Source organism: Lontra canadensis, unplaced genomic scaffold (genome assembly GCF_010015895.1).
Source record: "Lontra canadensis isolate GAN:19392208 unplaced genomic scaffold, GSC_riverotter_1.0 scaffold135, whole genome shotgun sequence".
In the NCBI taxonomy this organism is placed as follows: domain Eukaryota; kingdom Metazoa; phylum Chordata; class Mammalia; order Carnivora; family Mustelidae; genus Lontra; species Lontra canadensis.
Genome location: NW_022631129.1, coordinates 2,487,787 through 2,507,841, shown reverse-complemented (window position 1 = coordinate 2,507,841; position 20,055 = coordinate 2,487,787). Strand labels below are relative to the sequence as shown.

Here is a 20,055-nt window from a genome sequence, read left to right as displayed (position 1 = left end):
AAAGCAAACCAGGAAACAAACAAAAACAGACTCTTAAACACAGGAAACAAACTGGTGGCTACCAGAAGGGAGGAGGGTGGAGGGTTGGTAGAATAGATAAAGGGAATCAGAGGTACAGACTTCCATTTCTAAAATAAATAAGTCACAGAGATGAAAAATACAGCATAGGGAGTATAGTCAATAATATTATCACATTGCTTCATGACAGATGGTGACTATACTTATCATGGTATGCTTGAATAATATATACAATTGTTGAATCAATATGTTGTATATCTGAAACTAACAGAACATTTTGTGTCAATCATGTTTCAATGAAAATAAAAACAATTATAAGTTTGCCATGGACAGAACAAATGTAATAGTTTTTTACAGAGTATTGCCCACCATGATAAAATAGGATTTATCTCAGGAAGTTAAGGATGAATCAAGGTAGAGAATTAATACATTTCAGTTACAGGTTAAATTAGGAAAATGAGCATATGGGGTGAATTAATAAAAATCTATTTTTATTTCTGATATGTAAAGAAAAAATAATCTGGGGTCAGTTATCTGATTTATAATTAGTTCTTGAATATAAACTTCATAAATTGGTGATATCTGTGTTATTCAACTCATGTCACAGTTCCCAGAACATTTTTTAATAAAAGTAAAAGAATGATTTGTAACTACCTTAAACTGAAAATGCAAATCATTTTTTCATAGTGGGCTACAAGAAGCACTCTAATTATAACAAAGAACTAGGAAATAATGTACACTGTTATCCCTATTGTGTTGTATTTTCTGGAAGCTGAAATCAGTGCAATAATCAGGAAATAGAAATAAGAATAAAACTAAAGAAAATAAACATAAAAATCATTATAAAAATATGACTATTAGACAAAAATCCTCAAGATTATTAACTAAACTGTTAGCCTAAATGGATATGATATTGGATAAATGCCCAAACAAAGATACTTATAAGCAAATAGACCTTAGCTTTCCCACATATCAGTAAAAGTCAGTTGGAAAAAGAAGACAAAAATGATCCCATTCCTAAAAGCATCGCACATAATGAATAGGAATAACCTTATCAAGATATGAGAGGGCTATCTGAAGAAAATGACAAAATTCTGCTATAAGCCATGAAATGAAGACATGAATGAATTCAGAAATGTCACATGTTATGTAGGAAAGATTGGATATATTATAGCACTTGTTCAAAGTAATACTTAATGAACATAATTCTAACCAAGATAAATTCTGATGGATTAAGAATCTAAATAGAAAATATAAAAATAGAAATACTACAGAAAGAATTAGAATTTAAATTTAATCCTCATAGAATATCTTTTCCACCCAGCACTGCATTAGGTTTTGGGGATGGAACAATAAATAAGACAGAAACAGATCTTTTCTCAGGAAATTTATATTCTCATGGTGGCTTCCCCACCATTATTGATAAATAAAAAGTCAATACATAAAAGTTGCAATAAAATGGCAAAATAAAGTTACATCTAAATAAGTGCTCTAATGCAAATAAAAGCAATATGTTGTAATAGAAAGGGAATAGACAATCAAAGCAGAATTCTCCTTGTGGAGGTGACCGTTGAACTGTCCTCAATTACGTAACTACTCCATGAGACTAAAAACACAAATATCTAGAAGTGTTGTATTACATCCAGCAAAGAGCATGTGCAAAGGCCTTAAGACAGGGACATCCTAATGCTTGATACTTCTGAAGAGTGGAAGGAAGGTCTGCATACTAGAAGCAAGATAAAGAGTGAGTGGAAGAGTCAGAGTGTGAGTAACAAGCATGTTAGATGGGAAATGGGAAGATGAAGCTTCTGTGTTTTTAATGAAAGTATGAGGCAATGTCAAATGAGCGTGGCGGGAGGTGACTGAAGTGAAGGTGTGAAAGAGTCCTTAAAAGCAGGGTAAGAACGGATGAGCATAGGAAGGATATAGAATTTTATGAGTATGAACTTAAAATGAAATGAGAGATTTTTCTCCAGTCCTGAGGGATGAAGTAAATAGATAGGTTATTTGCAGTAACCAAAATAAGGATACAGTCCAAAGCAGATGTCCAACATTAAATATGTAACTGATTGCTGACAGGAGTAAATACTGGCATAATCCTTTTAAAAATATATATTTATTTATTTATTTTTTGGGACAAACACAGAGAGAGAGAGGGAGAGAGAGCCCACAAGCAGAGGGGAGGGAGAGAGACAAGCAGACTCTGTGCTATGTGCTAAGCACAGAGCCCAATGTAAGGATCCCACGACCCTGAAATCATGACCTGAGCCAAAATCAAGGGTCTGATGCTTAACTGACTGAGAAACCCAGGGGTCCCAGCATGATCCTTTTTAGAAAGCAATTCACCAATATGTTATTTACTTACATAGAAGTAACTGAGAAACAGTGGCAAAATAGGATTTTGGAAAGTAAGCACGCCTGTGCTCAAATCACATGGGCCTTATTAATTCTGTTAGTTTACATATTTTCTGGGGGAAAGAGATGTCTGGTCGGAACCACTGTATAAAAAGAATAAGATGACAGCCAAACCAATTAGATGACAGCCAAACCAATTAGATGACTTAATTTGAATTTTGTGAAATACGTTGTAGCTTCATCTTAATATATTGCATTCAATTTCTTCATTATCGGAATGTCAACTTTAACAATTTTGAGTATTTTTAATAGCAAGTGGAAATGTTGCAGTTTATCTTCCAACAAACTTTGCAATAAGCTTCTCAGGAAGAACATGGCTACACTGTTTTGATGAAGATGACTCAACCTTAGATTCTCAGGTGCTTTTTGAAGCAAATCAAATACTGTTTTGTGAATCCATTTCCAATTCCTAGCATCAGGAAAAAAAAAAAAAAAAGATGAAGTATGTGGCCTGAAGAAAAGGTCACGCTACAAAATGGTGCTAGGTAAGATATTCAGTGACATCAGGTGATCAGCTGACTGAAAAAGAAACACAGGAAGACAGGAGAGGGACGACTCTACCTTCTCACAGGCAGCAAAAAAACTCGAGCCCAGAACCAAAGAAAACAGAAAAACTGTGACAGGAACAGCCCAAGATCCATAAGCATCTTAGCCAAGATTTTCCTAGTTCCTAAAAAGGTCTGGCTGCCCAAAGGAAATTCAAAGAGCCCCAGTTTTATTTTAGGATGGTATGTATGCCCTATCTAGAGCATTCTCTCACATCACATGGTGACGTAGAGTGTGTAAAAGGCTCATCACTGATTTAGCTGAGCTCAATCCAATGAGCTCATGGTAGCGTTAGCCCAAGTTTCAAACTCAAGAGGCTTTAAGAGTCATTGAAAAAACAGTTTCTGATTTATAATGACTTTTTATCGCTAGAAGAACATGATCACTCTCAACTATCTGTGTGAGCAGTCATCGACCACTTTTGCAGAGTCATCAGAGTAACAGATTAATGATTTCCCAGAATAAGACTGAGATGACGTACAAACCTACATCATGGACAGCTCATCCACAGCCAGAGATCTTCATCTACGCTTGATAAAGAAAAAGCCCTCATTGATCCTGTACTGCAATGGCTGGACATGAACAGGAAAAGAAGCCTAGAGGAGCTTAACGATGACTGACCTACCAGTATAGGCAACTGCGTATAGCTGGGTGAAGGAAATTCCAGTCTCAAATGGGGAGAAAATAATCAACACTGATGTCTCAGGGATACATCCAGGATAACCAGTATCTCAGAGATACAGCCAGTAAGAAAGCAATCCCTGTTGGGCTGGAATTTCATCAGCAGCACTGTAAAAGCCAGAGATAAACAATGATCCCAGTGCTCCATCAAGCTTCATGGGAGTTTAACTCACTAAAGACCTCAGCTGTATCAGACCTCCTTCAGGTTCATGCATGGTACGTAGATACCAAAAGGATATACTGTATCACTAGGGTTTCATACACTGGCCCATCCTTGGTTTGCCATGTCACTAATATGATCCAGTGAACACAACAGGAGAAAGAGAACAAATGGACGACAGGGTTTGGGGCCAAGAGGATGACAGAGGGTGCCTTACCAATGTGAACACTCACACTTTTTTTTTTTTAAACCAGAAACACAATACCTATACTGTGAGTGTGTGTGTGTGTGTGTGTGTGTGTGTATAAAATAGAATAAATATAAATGGTACTTCGGTTCACATAGAGTAAGTCAGAATATGTATATACATGAATTTAATTACATTATCAGTATTTTGAAATACTAAAGTGCTTCTTGTCCAAAAATTTGAATTACTTCAAATTCAAATTCAAATTGACTTCTATAGCTATGTGTGATTTTTAAATCTAAAGGCAGAAATTTCTAGATCAGCCAATTTCAAAAGGAATCAGATGGCACAGGGTAGCTGTTAAGCATGTGCAGAATGTGGCGGTCTGTTGTTTAGAGATTTTTCTTTCTGACAGCTTGTCCAGGTCCACAGAGATCTGAAGAATTGTTTCAAAAATATGAGGTTCTAAATAAAGATCTAAGGAGTATATTAAGACTACATTTGAATAAATACAGCTATTTATTTAGAAATCCATTTACTGACTTAAAAGGCTGTTTGAGATGTATAATGCATATAAATTTGACTAGAGAGTTCTTGAAGTAATTGTACCAAGTTTATTACTGAAAACTTCCCAAAGCTTATTATACGATTACTTAACTTTTATATATAAATTTATAGGCAGAGTATTAGCTAAGGATGCAGTTTTATTCTCTTGGTTTCCTTATTCTTGCATGTTTTATGTTGTTAAATCCAACACTTCCAAACACAGCTTGGAAATTTGTTACAGTTCCTTCATTCATATCATATCATTCCGACTACTATGGTTTAAATGTTTAAGTCCCCATTCCCTAAACTCATATGTTGAAATCTTAACCCCTTAAGGTGGTGGTATTAGGTTATGAGGGTGGATCTTTCATGAATGGGATTAGTGTTCTTATAAAAGAGATCCCACAGAACTCCCTTGCCGGGTTCACCAGCTGAGCACACAGCAAGAAGGCACCTACTGTGAATGAGGAAGCTGGCCGCCCCTTGACACTGGCACCTTGATCTTGTATTACAGGCTCCAGAAATGTGAGAAATAAATGTCTGTTGTTTGTAAGCCACCCAGCTTATGGTATTTTGTTATAGCAGTGTGAATAGACTAAGGCACTATCCTAACAGTTAAAGTTTCAACAGAGGCATATTAACATATTCTACCTCTGGTAAGAAAATAAAGAATGCAAAAATAAAAATGGAGAGGACCCAAATACCAAGTTTTGTTTAGAAAGCCAGGAAGCCTAGGTGGCTGGCTCAGATGTTTAAGCATTTGACTTGATTTTGGCTCAGGTTATGATATCAGGGTCCTGAATTGAGCCCTGCCTCAGGCTCCCTACTCAGCAGAGTTTGTTTCTCTCCTACATCCTCTCCCTCTGCCCCTCCCAACCCTCCTCATCTTCTCTCTCTCCTCTCTCTCTGTCTCTAAAATAAATAAATAATTCTTTTTTAAAAAGCCAAGAAGTCTAGGCTTCATTTTTTATTGAGATTTGTTTCTTTTTGCTCTACACACACACACACACACACACACACACACACACACATACACACACTTTTTCTATTCATATTTTGGGGGGCAGATAAAGGAGGGACATGACTCCTCATTTCATGCTCACATGGTTTCTGGGTAATCTTTTGTACAACTGATGTACTTGTCAGAACTTCCAGAATTTTACATCCATGTTTTTTATTTCCAGGCAAAAATACAAAATGCCTGGAATGTCCAGAAAAACATCAATCTGAACTTTTTTCCTACAGTAATACCATGGCTTGCTTGACATGCAACACTTTTCCTCCATTACAAAGTCTGATTTTTTGCTAAAATTCTGTCTCTTATTCTGTATATTGCTGTTTTGAGAAAGTCACTCAATATTTTCTACTTAAGGCAATGTTAAATATTCCCCTTTCCTCATCTGAAGCAGTAAAAGTCACAGTGATATGGATTTAAATATATGTTTTTATGATTTCCTTTAGATGTGCTGGAGTCTTCGTTAAAGGCTTATGGACTCACAAAATTTTATGACAAATTATCTTCTCCAAGATATCCACCTGTGTCCTACTCAAAACTGTGGTCATTCCTACAAGATCTCGAAGGCACTTTTAGGCCAGGATATAAGAAAGACACACATGTATGCATGTACGCACTCACACCCATACCTACCTACCCACCCACAGACACAGACACAGACACACAAATCACTTCAAAACAAAACAGAACAAAACAAAACAAAAATCATTGCAAAATCAACACAAGGATGAAAGATTTTTAAGATCACCATTTAGCAAGGGTGATGATATTCAAATAATTAGCCACCAGCAGTGGTGGAGCATCATGGGAAGGTCTGGTGGTTTCCAGGGTAACCAGGGAAGCCCAGAGCCTCCTCAGGGTTCCAGGCAGCAGTCTGGTTTACTGAGTCAAGTGATTTCTTTATGAGACTTGGTGAGAGATGATTCTCATCAGGAAGCCTCTCATTTAGTCATTCCCATAAATATTGGTGACACTACCTCATGAAGCTCTGAGGAGATTATACCGTGTAACAGCAAAACTAGACATTTTTTTTTTCACCTGGGCAAACAGCTTTGGGAAAACTTTACTGAAAAGCTCTGCAGTGTCACAGCAATATTAATTACAGGACTCTGTGGTTATAATATGGGAAATCCATCCTCAGGGAATCTGTGTTCTTAGATAGGGCAAACCAATTATTTAAAATCAATCCAAGGAGGAAGTTTTTCCCTTGCGTGGTGACTATTTATGGTAACAATAATGCCCCAAATCTTGTATTTCTAAGATGTGTGTGTGTGTGTGTGTGTGTGTGTGCAAATCTCAGTGTTTTGCGGTTGTCTCCTAATAATCTGAAGACGTGGTCTCACTCCCTATAATCACCTCAAGTGAGAAATTCAACATCAATGCACCATGCAACTGCAAAATTGGTCCTGAAAAGGCAGACAGACCTGAGCCCGTACAGCACCGTCCCATCAGGGTGAAGGCGGATCATGCGGTTTTTCACTGTCACTCCATGCACAAATGACTTTTTGTCGTTTAAGAAATATGTGTCAGGCACCCATAGCTGGTCAGCCACTCGATTGTCAAGCGTGAGGTTGAGAGGGATCCCAGAATAGGCAAGCCTTTTATCTCTCCAATATTGTTGAAAATACATGGTTAAGGTGTAATCCTGGGGGGAAAAAAAGAAAAGAAAAGAATTAGTTTGTGCACAGCCACAGGCATATTTCCTTCATGACTGGTCAAATTCAGGTTGGAACCCAGGAGAAATGGACATTATTTTCAGGAGAGGTAGGAAACAGTGGTTGCTTTCTTGTAAATGTAAATATGAGGCTTAATAGGTGTAAATCATGTCTATAAAAGCCCTGTTATTGTTGTTGTTGTTGTTTTTAATAAAAAAAAATTTTTTTAAATCCTCTGTTTTATTTAGGTAAGAACCAGATGAGATGTATTGGCATTTAAGCAATAGCCACACCAATATAAAGGTCAAAAAAAATTTTTTTTAAGTCATCATAAAATCAGGTTGCTGGCAGGACCCTGAAAAGTCCCCTAGGTCCTCCATCTCCCACCAGGCAGTCGTGCATCTTTACCATCCACAGCAGAGGAGCTCTATCTACAGATTTTCTCTATAAGGTAAGCCACTTCCCTCTCCTGCCCTCCATGAGAGCTGGAAATAAAAACCGTCTGCACCCTGGAGACATAATACCCATGGGAGGTCTCTATGTCATTACATTTTCTTTCTCTTCCGGAATGCCATGGCCATTCCCACACTAACTAGGCCGTATCATCACCTTGATATGATGATGCATTCGTCTGGGGAAAATGGGAGCCTATAGCTAAAGCCAGGTGTAGGAGAGGGGGAAATGGGCCATGGTGCAACCCCCACAGGCTTGCCAGCAAAACAAGCAAGTATTTAGACAGATGATCCTACATTTTGTTTGTTCATTTGTTTTGTTTTGTTTGTTTGTTTGCAAAGTATGCAGTAAGAAAGTAGAAAAAAGAAATCCGGCTAAACATGAAAATTCTATTTGTAAATTTTTATTCTTTTGGCAATCACTATTCCAATCTATGACAATCAAGTCTGAAAATTTGGTAATATTCATGGGACATCCTGAACCCACTATAGAAGGATCCAAGCTGGAAATCCAAAGGGAAGAGGGTAAACTCTCACCAGGGAAGGAGAAATCACTGTTTCTTAGAGAAGCAACTGAAATCACACACTTCCAGATGTCTGCAAACAGCCTGGCTTTGTGGGCAATGAGAGGTGGCATTGCAAATCAATTCAAGAACCCATCCTAGACACATGTCTTATGACATCCCATCCAATACTCATTTTGCTGATTCACAGGGTAGTTTTCAGTGTTTATTAATCTAATAATGTCTACTTATTACTGATCTCATGAGTATTAGAGCACAGAAGGCTCTGAAATGACAAAGAACACACCTGGAAGTTCTTCTCCAGGTGCTCACAGGAAAGGTGACAAAACCAATACATGCTAAACAACTATCAGCAAAATAAATTTTGAGCCATAAGGGCCATTAAAAAAAAATCAGACGGTGGGGGGAAGCAAGAAAATTCGAATGGGCTGGGGAGTTTTTATAGAGGTTTTATCTGCAACTGGAAGGAGAGATAGTATTTGAGTGGGTGAGAAGAAACATAGAAGAGTTTTTTCCTAAGCACTTACATGGACAGAGCTCTGTGCCTGGCATTACCTGTGTGACCTGGGCCACACACCATCACCAGCTCTCATAGAGCAGGTGACATTAAAGATAGGCCTTGGTTAGCCAGATATTGGAGAGGGGGCATGAAAAAGAATCATACAAGTACGTTGATTTTTTTTTTTTTGAAGATTTTATTTATTTGTCAGAGAGAGAGAGAGACCACAAGCAGGCAGAGTGGCATGCAGAGACAGAGAGAGAAGCAGGCTCCCCACTCAGCAAGGAGCCCGGTGTGGGACCCGATCCCAGGACTCTGGGATCATGACTTGAGCCAAAGGCAGTGGCTTAACCAACTGAGCCACCCAGGCACACCAACAAGTATGTTGATTTTGTTTCATTGATTTTACTGAACTAATGAGAGACAGTGAGGAGTTCAGTTTACATGCAACTTAGGGTTCAAAAGGAGAAAAGGACAGCGTGGTGGGCAAGGCTGGACTCTACAGCAGGGACCAGAATGTAAAAAAAAAACAAAACAAAAAACCTCAAATGCCAGCTCCTCAGCCAATGAAAGCCATTGACAGTCCAGTAGGAAGTGACATAACCAAGCGTATTAATAGTCTTTTATTTTCTGTTTCCTTATGCTTTAAATAAGCACTTCTAGACCTGGCTGACCCTGGAAGGACTTTCCTCCTTTCCCTCAGGTCTAGCCAATTCCTAGAGATAGCAACCAATTCTGTTAAGGTCTAGATTGTGCTTTCCAGATGCAAATCAACCAATCCAGAGCTCATACCCCAAGTGCCTTCTCTATTGGGTTTTCACACTCCAGGCCAATATTTCAACTATGTTCAAGTACCAGGAAAATAGGGACAGTCTAGACCCTAGGGCCCACTTAAATTATTCAAACTAGCCCATCCTAAGCCTGCTTATCCAGCCTCCCATCTGCCCATTCATTCTCATGGAAACCACAATAAAGCTCTTTACCCACAGTTTCCCTTCTTTCCTGTGACCGACCCTAGTGCTTCCCTGTGTGTGCCCCCACCCTCTTCCCTGCGATGGATGGTGTACCCCCTTCCTTTGAGGTCTGTGGTTTGCAAACTATCTTTCTAATGGCAGCTGTCTTCTGATCTGTTGCCCTTGCCATACCCAAATAATAATAAAACCTATTTTAAACACAAAATCACAGATCGGGAAGATCGGTAGTGCGGTGGTGAGAGAGCTGATGAGCAAAGACCAAAATGAGTAGAGAGTGCTTGCTGGTGGTTGATAAGGGAGAACAAGTGGAAGGGGGATGCAGGTTAGGGAAATCCTAAAAGTTTGCAGATATTGGGCTTGATGTACCTCAGGCTGCAAATGGACCCCCAAAGAGTGCCATCTCATTCCCTGTGTTACCATGCACGATGGCTAATGTAGGTGATTCATTTTAACTGAAACATTCAAAGTTCTAGTGGCATAACAAGGTGGAAATAAATCAGCAGTAGCAGCTAAAGGATTTTCTATTTGAATATAATGCTCCAAATTACATTCTTATTGAAATAGAAGCATTTCACTTGCTTCTCTCTTTGGTTTCTAAGCCCACATCCTACGCCTGAGTCATGAAGTCTAGCACATCTCTGAGTTCCCTTCCAACTGGCGTTCACATGGGTTGCCATGAGGATGGAGGGAATGTGTCAGTTTATCCTGGGAACCCAGTTGTCATCCAGAGTCTGCAAGCTCGGGCTCTGGGTCTTATTTTGACCTGTGCTTTCTCCACACCATTAACAACACTTCTCAATTTTGGTCTTGGGTGTTTGCTGAGGTGACTTGAGTGGATTAGCGTTGCTGAGAGCTTAGGTAACAGACAGGGAAAAATAGCTATTTAAATCCAACTTCTGCCTTCTGAAGCAATGGCTTCACTACATCAGTGGGGACACTACTCAGTATCCCACTTCCTTCTGTACAGATTGGCAGGCAAATGACAGTAACAGTGAACACGCTTTGATCCCTTGGCATATGCCAGTCATTTCTAATGTCATTTCACTTAAACATAATGCAGGGATTATTAGTATTCTCATTATCATCCCCAATTGATGAAGGAAAAAAAATGGAAGAGCTGAAATAATTTGCCTCCTCCCTCCCCTGCATGCCCCATTAAACAAGAGTAACTAGAGGACATGGGATTTGAAGCTGGGGCTACCTCCCTACAGGGTGCAACTCTCAACCTCGAAACCGAAGCTCTAAGGGACAGGAGTTAAATTGTTCTGTGTAATATACTGAAATGAGCTTGGTGGGAGGATGGTTTGCAAAGATTTCTCAAAAGGTGGAGAAGCAAGTCACAAGTCAATGCTGTTTTTGAGGGGAATAAACACTATGGAACCACTAAAGCCCCCCATCCTCGTAAACATTTAGCACAGCTGCTATGTATACAGATGCCTTGTGAAAGTTTCTTTCCTTCAGGGGATCCCAGACAAGTTGGTGCTTCCCACATTTGGAGCTCCCCAGAGCCTTTGTGAGCCTTCCTTGCCTTTTTTTTTTTTTTTTGGATTGGTCACCCCCAAATGTGGTACAGCTGAGGGGAGTTTTGGAGGGGGATGGAAGGAGACAGGGGGAAAGGCCCTGAAATGGCATTTCTCAAATGCAGGGCTTTTGGGGGCTCCTGCCTTGATAGGGATTAGAACCAGGCAATACTGGTGAATCTGATCCTGGTGGTGAATGCCAGCCTCTCCATTCTTTGGGGCTCTGGAGAGCTCCTGGTGTCCCTGCTTTCATCTTTCTGGTTCTGGTGATATGATCCACTTGAGCACAGGGAAGGGTCTGCAGTCACACTGATGCAGAACTCTCAGACACCAATAGCCCTTGCCAGGGCAAGAGGAAGCTGTGATTGTTTCCTCCTTTCCCACCTGTGCCCTTTGCGGGGAAACTAACTCTCCTGGACAGAGACAGTAGGGAGGAGTGGGTGTGGGGAGAGGTGGGGATGAAGGAAGAATAGAGTATAGGGAAAAGCTGGCATTAGGAGCTTTGGGGGTAAAAGGGGGTCAGAGTGAGAGGAGGGTCTGGTGTGGAGAAAAGCAAAGGTCTGGAGGAAAAGGGCTGGAGGGAGAAGTGCGGCAGCATCGAGGATCTAGGCTCTGTGAGGAATACAGAGGAATGAAGTACAGGAAGGGGTGGGGCATGGGGAGAAGCAGGAGTCTGGGAGGAGTAGGCTCATGAGAGTAGTGGATGTCCAGGAGGGGTGGAGCCTGGGGGACCGCGAAGCCCCTTCACTGTGCCGTGTGATGGACAGAAGCTCCAGAAACCTCACCCTGGGAGGGTAGGCTTAATTAGATTTGTACACCATCTACTTGTGGTAGGAAGAGGCAGTCTGCTTCCTGGCACTGACCCTTGGCTGTGGCACAACCAGCCATGTCAGCACATCTAGACAGAACATGTTGACAGATGCAGGAGGGGAGCAATGGTCTAGAGATCAGCAGTGACGGAAATAGCTGCTAATTGAGGCACAAGGGCGGGGCGCTGTGTCCAGGAGACACAGAACCCCCTCTGCTGTGGGGCCTTCATGGATTGAAAGGGAAAACCTTCACTCCTAGCCCTGTCTCAGATTCTCCAGACCTGGCTGGGAATATAGGCTCACAGAGTTCCTTCTGGGTATAATTTGGAATCACTTGATTTCCGAACACTGTGCTTTGGGTGGTAGTTGATTTGCAGTACTTTGAGCATTTATAAAATATCCCTCCTATACATTAATTAATTGACACACTGAACGTGTGTACATAGATAATGATTCTCATCCACTGTGTTAGCAGCCGCTTCAACAGCCTGGGGGACCCTGAGAACACTGGGTTTCTGGTTTAGGTGCAGATCCAATCTGGGAATGGGGCTGGCACCAGATAGTTGGGGGGCCCTAAGTAAGCACATTGATTTCCTGGCCCTCAGCCCCCTCAGCTTCCAGCACCTCCTACCGCCTCTGCTTCTCTGTTCACTCAGTTGTCTACCCCTAAATCCTTGTCAGGGAAGGCAACTGGAAGCCCATGTAGAGGAACCACCCTTGGCCTCCTAGGTTAGCTCAGCCATGTCTCCAGGGGAGCAGGATCTGTGCTGTTCCATATCTAGTCACAGACTGCCTGAGTGTATGTATGTGTGTCTGTGTGGACCTGGACCCAGGACACCGTTGAGACCACCTGGGCTTCTGCCTTACCAGGTTCAACTGTATCTGAAATGGTTATCCATACAAGGAAGCCTCCCCTCTCTGGTTTATACTGTGACAGATTCCAGCGGACACTATAGTCCTGGGATATGGGATTCACTGGAGAAAGTTTAGGTAGTGAGGAGGAAAACCCAAGTGTTTCCTCATCCAGAATTCTCTAGTCCACTAGGACCTATATATAATGTATAAATGTGGATTAATTAATTATAGTTGGTTTCAACTATGGTAACTGAACAAAATCACTAGGTAAGTTTGAATGTCTTGAATTCCTCTCTCCCCATTTTATAAAAGGCATATGACAAACTTAGGATCAGCATGAAGAAATACTGAAGTAAGAACTATATTCAGAACAGTCTTTCTTTAAAAGAATCTTACAGGCAAAATCATTCAATGAGAAGGTCATTATTCCTTAGGGCTTTTTGGGGGAGATCATAACCTCTGATAAGCTACTGAAGTCATGGACTTTTTCCCCTCTCTAACTCTGTGAATGCCTGTGTGTGCAGATGTTTGTGTATCAAATCAATCAGCATACTGATAAGTCCATGGAGGTGCATTCCTACCTGCTTCATATTGCTTTTACAAGGTGAGAACAAATACTAGTGATGGAAGTTCTTCAAGTTTTTAGTAATTTCTTTAGAATTTGCATAATTTTTGTCATTGAAAAAATGTGACATAGTTGTCAGGTTTTATCCCAGCTTACAAAAATCCATTTCATGCAAAGGTCAGAAGGCAGAGTTCCTGGGTAAGACACCAGCCCAGCCAGGGTCCCAGGGTTTGGAGCCAGTGGGCTGAAATACAGTGGGTGGGGCAGAAGGAGTAGACAGTCTGGGACTGCTAGGAAAGGATTGTTGGCAGTCTTAGCCCCAGTAGCTGGGGGCAGGGAACAGGCATTCTTGAATATGAGCCATTCATCTCCCAAGCATTTATACATAGATGGCAGTCCTTTCAAAATCTCCTAAGAATGTAGAAACAGAGGCAGTAACAACAAAAATAACAAAATAAAACCTCAGCCTATCTTTTGGGCATTCAAGCAGCTCACATAAATTGCAATAAGAGATAAACAACAAAGTTTCTTTCTGCTGGTGGAACTCTCTCCACATTTATCACATTAAAATAACAAGAATACATATTTGAAAGTGGAGATACTGCTCATTATTCTGCAATTAAGAAATTGAAGAGATTTCCTCAGCGCAGGAAATGAAGACAAAATTTACTAACCCTGAGAAAGAAATGCAATCTCTAAACCACATTTAAATATCTAGCTGCAGCTGTGAAAGCCACGGGACACCTGCATTTGCATCTGCTTCAGCAAGTTTGTGATACAAAACCTCACAGGTAAGTTGTTCTCAGGTTAATGAAAATTGTTCTGAAAAGTATGCATAAGACCTAGGTCCTAGAGACTCCCTTTGCAGGCATTTCTGCAACTACAATTAAGCTGGGGGAATCTTGGCACTTCTCTTAACAAAATGTATTTAGAAATTTCGAATCCATTCTTTTTAACCATCTAAAAAGGAGTATCCAACGTGCCATCCACCTCTTCTCCCACAACAGACTTCATTGGTGCTTAGGTTTCCATTCATTGAATCCATATGGTGATTTTTTTCTAAGAAAGCATGACATACCTCTTTCTGCTACCCTCTCTTCCTGCCCCATCCCCTTTCAAGCACTCCCTGAGTATCTCCATAGATGAGGGACTATGCAGAGTGCTAGGAACCCAGAGATAAGGAAGACATAATTTGTAACTTTAAGTAGTTCACTATCTAGGAGGTAAACATAAGACTGAACCAAAGGAAAAAAAAAATGAAAGTGATTAAGAGAAGGAGCTTTAGTATCAAATATGCCCAAGTTTCGAGTTAGCTTCCTTCCTGTTGACTGGGCAAATGTAGGTGAACCATTTCACTGTTCTAAGCCCACTTACCCTATCTGGGAAGAGAGCCTGCCACACTTTTAAGGGCTTAGCATGGTGGAGGCACCCATTAGGAATCAAGGAACACACAATAATGCAAAATAAGTGTATATTTAAGGGATATCTACTAAGTCTGGGCTGGGAAGAAAGGAGGCTGGTGTGCAAATGAGCAGGTAGGTCGCAGAGATGTTCTGTTCTTCTTATAATTGTTATACCTGCCCAAAGTTTCATGGTTTGTATTTTTTATTCATTCACCTAAATGTTAAATGTATTCAAAGGATGAACAAGTCACCTCTGTATGAAGTGTAAAAGGGCTGGTGAAAATAATTACAAGTTCCCCAGTTCTCCAAAGCCACCTGAAAAACTGGCATAGGATATAAATTACTTTGAATATATGTTTTTCTTTTCACATATAAAGAGATACCATAGATATTTTTCTGGAGTCCATTAAGTTTGAAAAGCAAAATGATTATACCAATCTACATTCAAAGGACCAAAAAAAAAAAAAAAGTAGTATCAGAAAAAATTGAGAATTCAACATAAGCCAATGAGAATGAGGGAAATGTAAGACAGATGCCCACAGCTAAATAAGTCTCTGGCAGGGGCTGATGTACAGGGAGTAGTAGGGCACAATGCTTCTGACACACTGGATAGGCTTCCTTCTTCTGGACCTTACCTGGGAAAGTCACCTAATCACTCTGAGTCTCAGAAATCTCTTGAGGAAAAAAGAAATTAAAAAAGGTCATTTAAAAAAGTGCTCTAGCAATTAATTGAGCTAACAATGCTTAACACAGTGCTTGACTCATACTAGGCATTTGGAAAATTCTGCATTGTCTTCCCTCAACCTAAAGCAGGGGCAGGCAGCCCTGAAAGAAGCCTCCCAGCACTGGAAAAAAAAATACTCCTCTTTCACAGTTGGACCCCCAGTGCATTGTTCTATACCAAGAACATACCAAACAGCAAAGCAAAATGGGCTTCATTATTACATATTACTGGATTTTGGATATTATTAGATATTATTGGATATTGGATATTATTGGATATTATTATTTGGATATTATTTGGAGGTTCAGCTGAAAAAGTCTCAGCCTGATACTTTACTGTAGAATTTTCAACACCACTGAAGTAGGCTTCACACTTTGCATTTAAAATCCTAAATGTGTCTTTTACTTAATATACAAATGTAACAGATACAAGCTTGTTCCTTGAAATGTATCAGGTCACTAGATTTTTATCAATCATTTTTATTCTGCTGTAAAATGTTTTGAAGTTACAGATTAATATTAAACACAGATTTGTAAAAATAACTATAGCACTAATAACAAAAAACTAGAACCAGCCATCCTGCCAGCCTAACCTGCTATGAATGACTGGACCTTCAAATGCTCCTGGACTCACTTCCTACCCAGTCCTCCCCATTTTCAATTGGGAAAAACCCCACTTTACAGTCAATTGACCCCTCTATATAAAGAACATTTTTATTAAGTGTCTCGTTCATGGCCCCCTTTAATTGTAAACTGGTGGCCTTGTATAGCCTTTTTTTTTTTTTTTTTTAAGGGGAAGATACTCTCCCAAATTGGGCATCAGGAAGCCAGGAGAGAGAAGTATCCCTGCTTTTCTTTCCTATTCCCAGATTCCTCCATCAGTATCTGTGACATTGTACTTCTCTGAGATTTGCATGGGTAAATCCAGCTGCCTTCTGAGCCCTGCAGGCCACCCAAGCTCAATATGTCCAAAATTAACTCATTATCTTTCTATGCCAAATCTGTTCTCCATTCTGTACCACCATTTTGTACCCACTCACTCATTTTCAACCAAACCAAAACCAGAGGCTGTACACCAACTTCTTTCTTTCTTAACTTACATTCAACATGTGTTCAGTCACTGGGCTCTGTTGATCCTATTGTCTAAATGCCTTCCGTATCTAGAACTGGCCCGTGAGTCAGCAACAGTACAGAGTGTTGGGAGTGTCTCACTGACGGCTCCACGAATAGAGATAAGCTTCTGGACTCTCAAATTACATGGTAGAACACTTACCCACGTCTAGAGCAGGCTAAGTCCAACACCAGACCTCAGGTATATAATGGGTTAAATACAAGAATATACAAGATGATCAGATGTCTCACACTCTGTATAAGAACAGATGTTTCAACTCAGCACAAACACCATATGAATGAAATTTTGGAATGTGCTTGTAAACTGGAGAGTCATTGCATATTCTCCTTTATTCTAAAAAAGTATTTATCTGAATAATACTCGCTAAAGACACCAGACTGTTCAGTAACTTATGTATATATTAATATATATGATATATTAATATATATATATATATATATATATATATATATATGCGATATGGATCTTCATTTTCTAGCAGCTATCTTTAATTAATAGGCTTCTAAAAGGGGATGGGATGTCTCTTAAATACGTCATTCATCCAAAGATGTTCCAAGAACTGGCTGTGAGAACCAGCCATATTGCTTGTGCAAGGAACCCTCAACACCTCTATATTTGAGGGATATTCGAACAACTGGTCGAATGTCACACTTGGAGACTTGTGAGTGACTTGCCTACATTCTGACTGTGTGGCATTTAACAAGCCTCCGTGCTTTTCCCTTGCTCAGGCATGGTTCCTGCAGATGGCCATGAAGTTGAAGATTTTACGTCTTTAAATAGTGACATCTTTTGGGTTACATGGCTTCTAGAGTTCAAACCATTAGATTTGTTGAACTGAATATCACTTAAAAATCATTTCTCTTTGAATCCCTTCAAGAGAGCAAATAAGGAAAAAATATGCTTCAACAGAAAGAAATATTTATTATAATATAAAGGATGAATATTCCCATTTTATTTATTTTATTTTTTTAAAACATTTTTTTAAAGATTTTATTTATTTATTTGAGAGAGAGACAGTGAGAGAGAGCATGAGAGGTGAGAAGGTCAGAGGGAGAAGCAGACTCCCCATGGAGCTGGGAGCCCGATGCAGGACTTGATCCTCTGACTCCGGAATTGTGACCCAAGCCGAAGACAGTTGCTTAACCAACTGAGCCACCCAGGCGCCCTGAATATTCCCATTTTAAATGAAGAACCCCATCATGTACTTAAACTGTGAGAATTCAATGCCCTTTGCTTTTATATATGTGCCTCTATGGCAGGATTTAACAATGGATTTCTTCTCCTCAGAGACAAATCATGTGGATTAGTGATGCCACACATTTTAAAGTACTTTCAGTTTCTAAGAAGATGTGCTATTTTTAGACAGCAAGCTCATTCATTTCTGAGATCATGTCTATTTCTGGGTTTTACCCAAAACCGGTTAGGCTACTGTTATTAGATAAATCACAATATTAACAATATTATACTTTATATAACAGAAAATATTGGCTTGATCATCATTATTTTTCTGAATTTCAGCAGAAAAATTTGGGTGGGCATCGCTACATGGAATTACATAAAACAGTTCTATCCTCTGGGACACTAATCAAACCTTAGGTAGCCAGAAAGAAACTGCAATGCCGATTTTCACACAGTCAAGCACAAGTTTCCGAGGAAGGAGAAACACAAATGCTAGCTTTTAGATAGGAGAGGAATGATTATTTACTCCTGCTTTTTATTTTTTTAAAGATTTTATTTATTTATTTGGCAGACAGAGATCAAAAGTAGGCAGAGAAGCAGGCAGAGAGAGAGGGGGAAGCAGGCTCCCTGCTGAGCAGAGAGCCGGATGCGGATGCGGGGCTCCATCCAGGATTCCGGGATCATGACCTGAGCGGAAGGCAGAGGCTTTAACCCACTGAGCCACCCAGGGGCCCCAATTTACTCCCTCTTTTTAAACAAAGGACCGGTACTCTCATTTTGTGCTGGACCCCACAATTATATTGCTGCCCCTAGATGAGAGTAGTCAACTGTCCTTTGTCTCACCCACAAGATTGATGCATTTTTTCAGCATCCATGAAACTGTTGGTGAAATCCCAGACCAATCATTGGCCCCAACACAATAATACCCTCTTTGTTGTTCCTCAAACAATCCAGACATTCTCCTACTTTAGGCCCTTTGTATTCTGGAACTCTCTTTCCCCAAATAACCTTCCTCCCCTTATTCTGACTTCCTCACCTACTTCTTTACTCAGATTCACCTTTTGAACAAGTTCCTGACAATGGAAAGTTCCTGTTCCTGACAATGGCGACCTTCCTCCCCTATCCTCTTCTATCCTATTAACCCTGTTCATATTCTATATATGTATGGTATATGTATTTTATGTTTTTAAATTATGTTTATGTCCTTTTCTCCCATGCTAGAATGTAAGCTGCATGAGTTCAGGAAGTTTGTTTTGCTGACTGATATATTCTGAGCACAGTGCTGAGACAGTGCCTTGCACATGATAGAAGTTTCATAAACATTTGCTGAACAAGTGAGCAGAACTTCTACGGGGTTTTTGTTGTCAGCATGTACCTTCATAAAAGTTTTGCATGTGCTTTCACCTGTTGTTCTACATTGGTTGATAACCTCAGATCACTTCCAGTGAAAATTTCTCTGCAGTTTGAATTCAATCCCCAAATCGAGATTAATATGGGCATGTGATACAAATTCTCAGGGAAGATGTCTTTCATGCCACTGAAAGCCCAGGTGAAACAGACATATTTTTTTATCATCTTCCTTTGATGGAATTCCCTTTGGGGAATGTCTTTCTACAATACCCTTCTAATGAGCGTGTGGCCCTTGGGTGTGCCAGCTCTATGAAGACTCAATTTTAACCCTCTGCTTTATAGATTTCCTTACTTTAGTCTCTTATTTCTGTCTCATCATTAACAGCAAGCCAACGGGTCACATGGGGCAAACGACTCCAGGCCTTCCAGTCTTCAAGTACAGCTTACAACACTTTGATCCTCAGTTTTCTCTCAAAATCTGTCCTTTTTTGTGGATCCTGGAACTTTCTCTTATTTTCCTGTAAATTAGGTGATACATGTCAGCCATGTTTATTATGATTTGTTCACCATTTCTAATGATTTTATACTGGAAGTTCTTTAGAATTTCTAGTCAACCAAATTGCTGAACACAGAGTTTTCATCCCCTCATCAATTCACCTGAGATTTGCTTCCAAACTCCAGCCTGTTCACAGCAAGGTTACCCAATGACCTCCACAGTCATTGGGTAACCTTGACTTGGGTAACCCTCCAGGGCGCTTTTTGTCCTCATTTGACTCAATATATATATAGGGAACTTGAGCATGGCTGAAAGCTCATTTTCCTGGAGACACTCTCTCTTCTGGCCTTT

At 40.1% G+C, this 20,055-nt stretch overlaps 1 protein-coding gene across 2 annotated transcripts in view; it reads right to left on the bottom strand.

The window, feature by feature from the left end:
* Positions 1–20,055, bottom strand: part of GABRB3 (gamma-aminobutyric acid type A receptor subunit beta3) — a 220,474-nt gene that overhangs the window by 62,749 nt on the left and 137,670 nt on the right. For both annotated transcript variants that reach the window (XM_032843092.1, XM_032843091.1), the window contains exon 4: positions 6,993–7,213. In XM_032843092.1, coding sequence (XP_032698983.1) covers positions 6,993–7,213 — 221 coding nt within the window. The remainder of the gene's footprint in view (positions 1–6,992; positions 7,214–20,055) is intronic.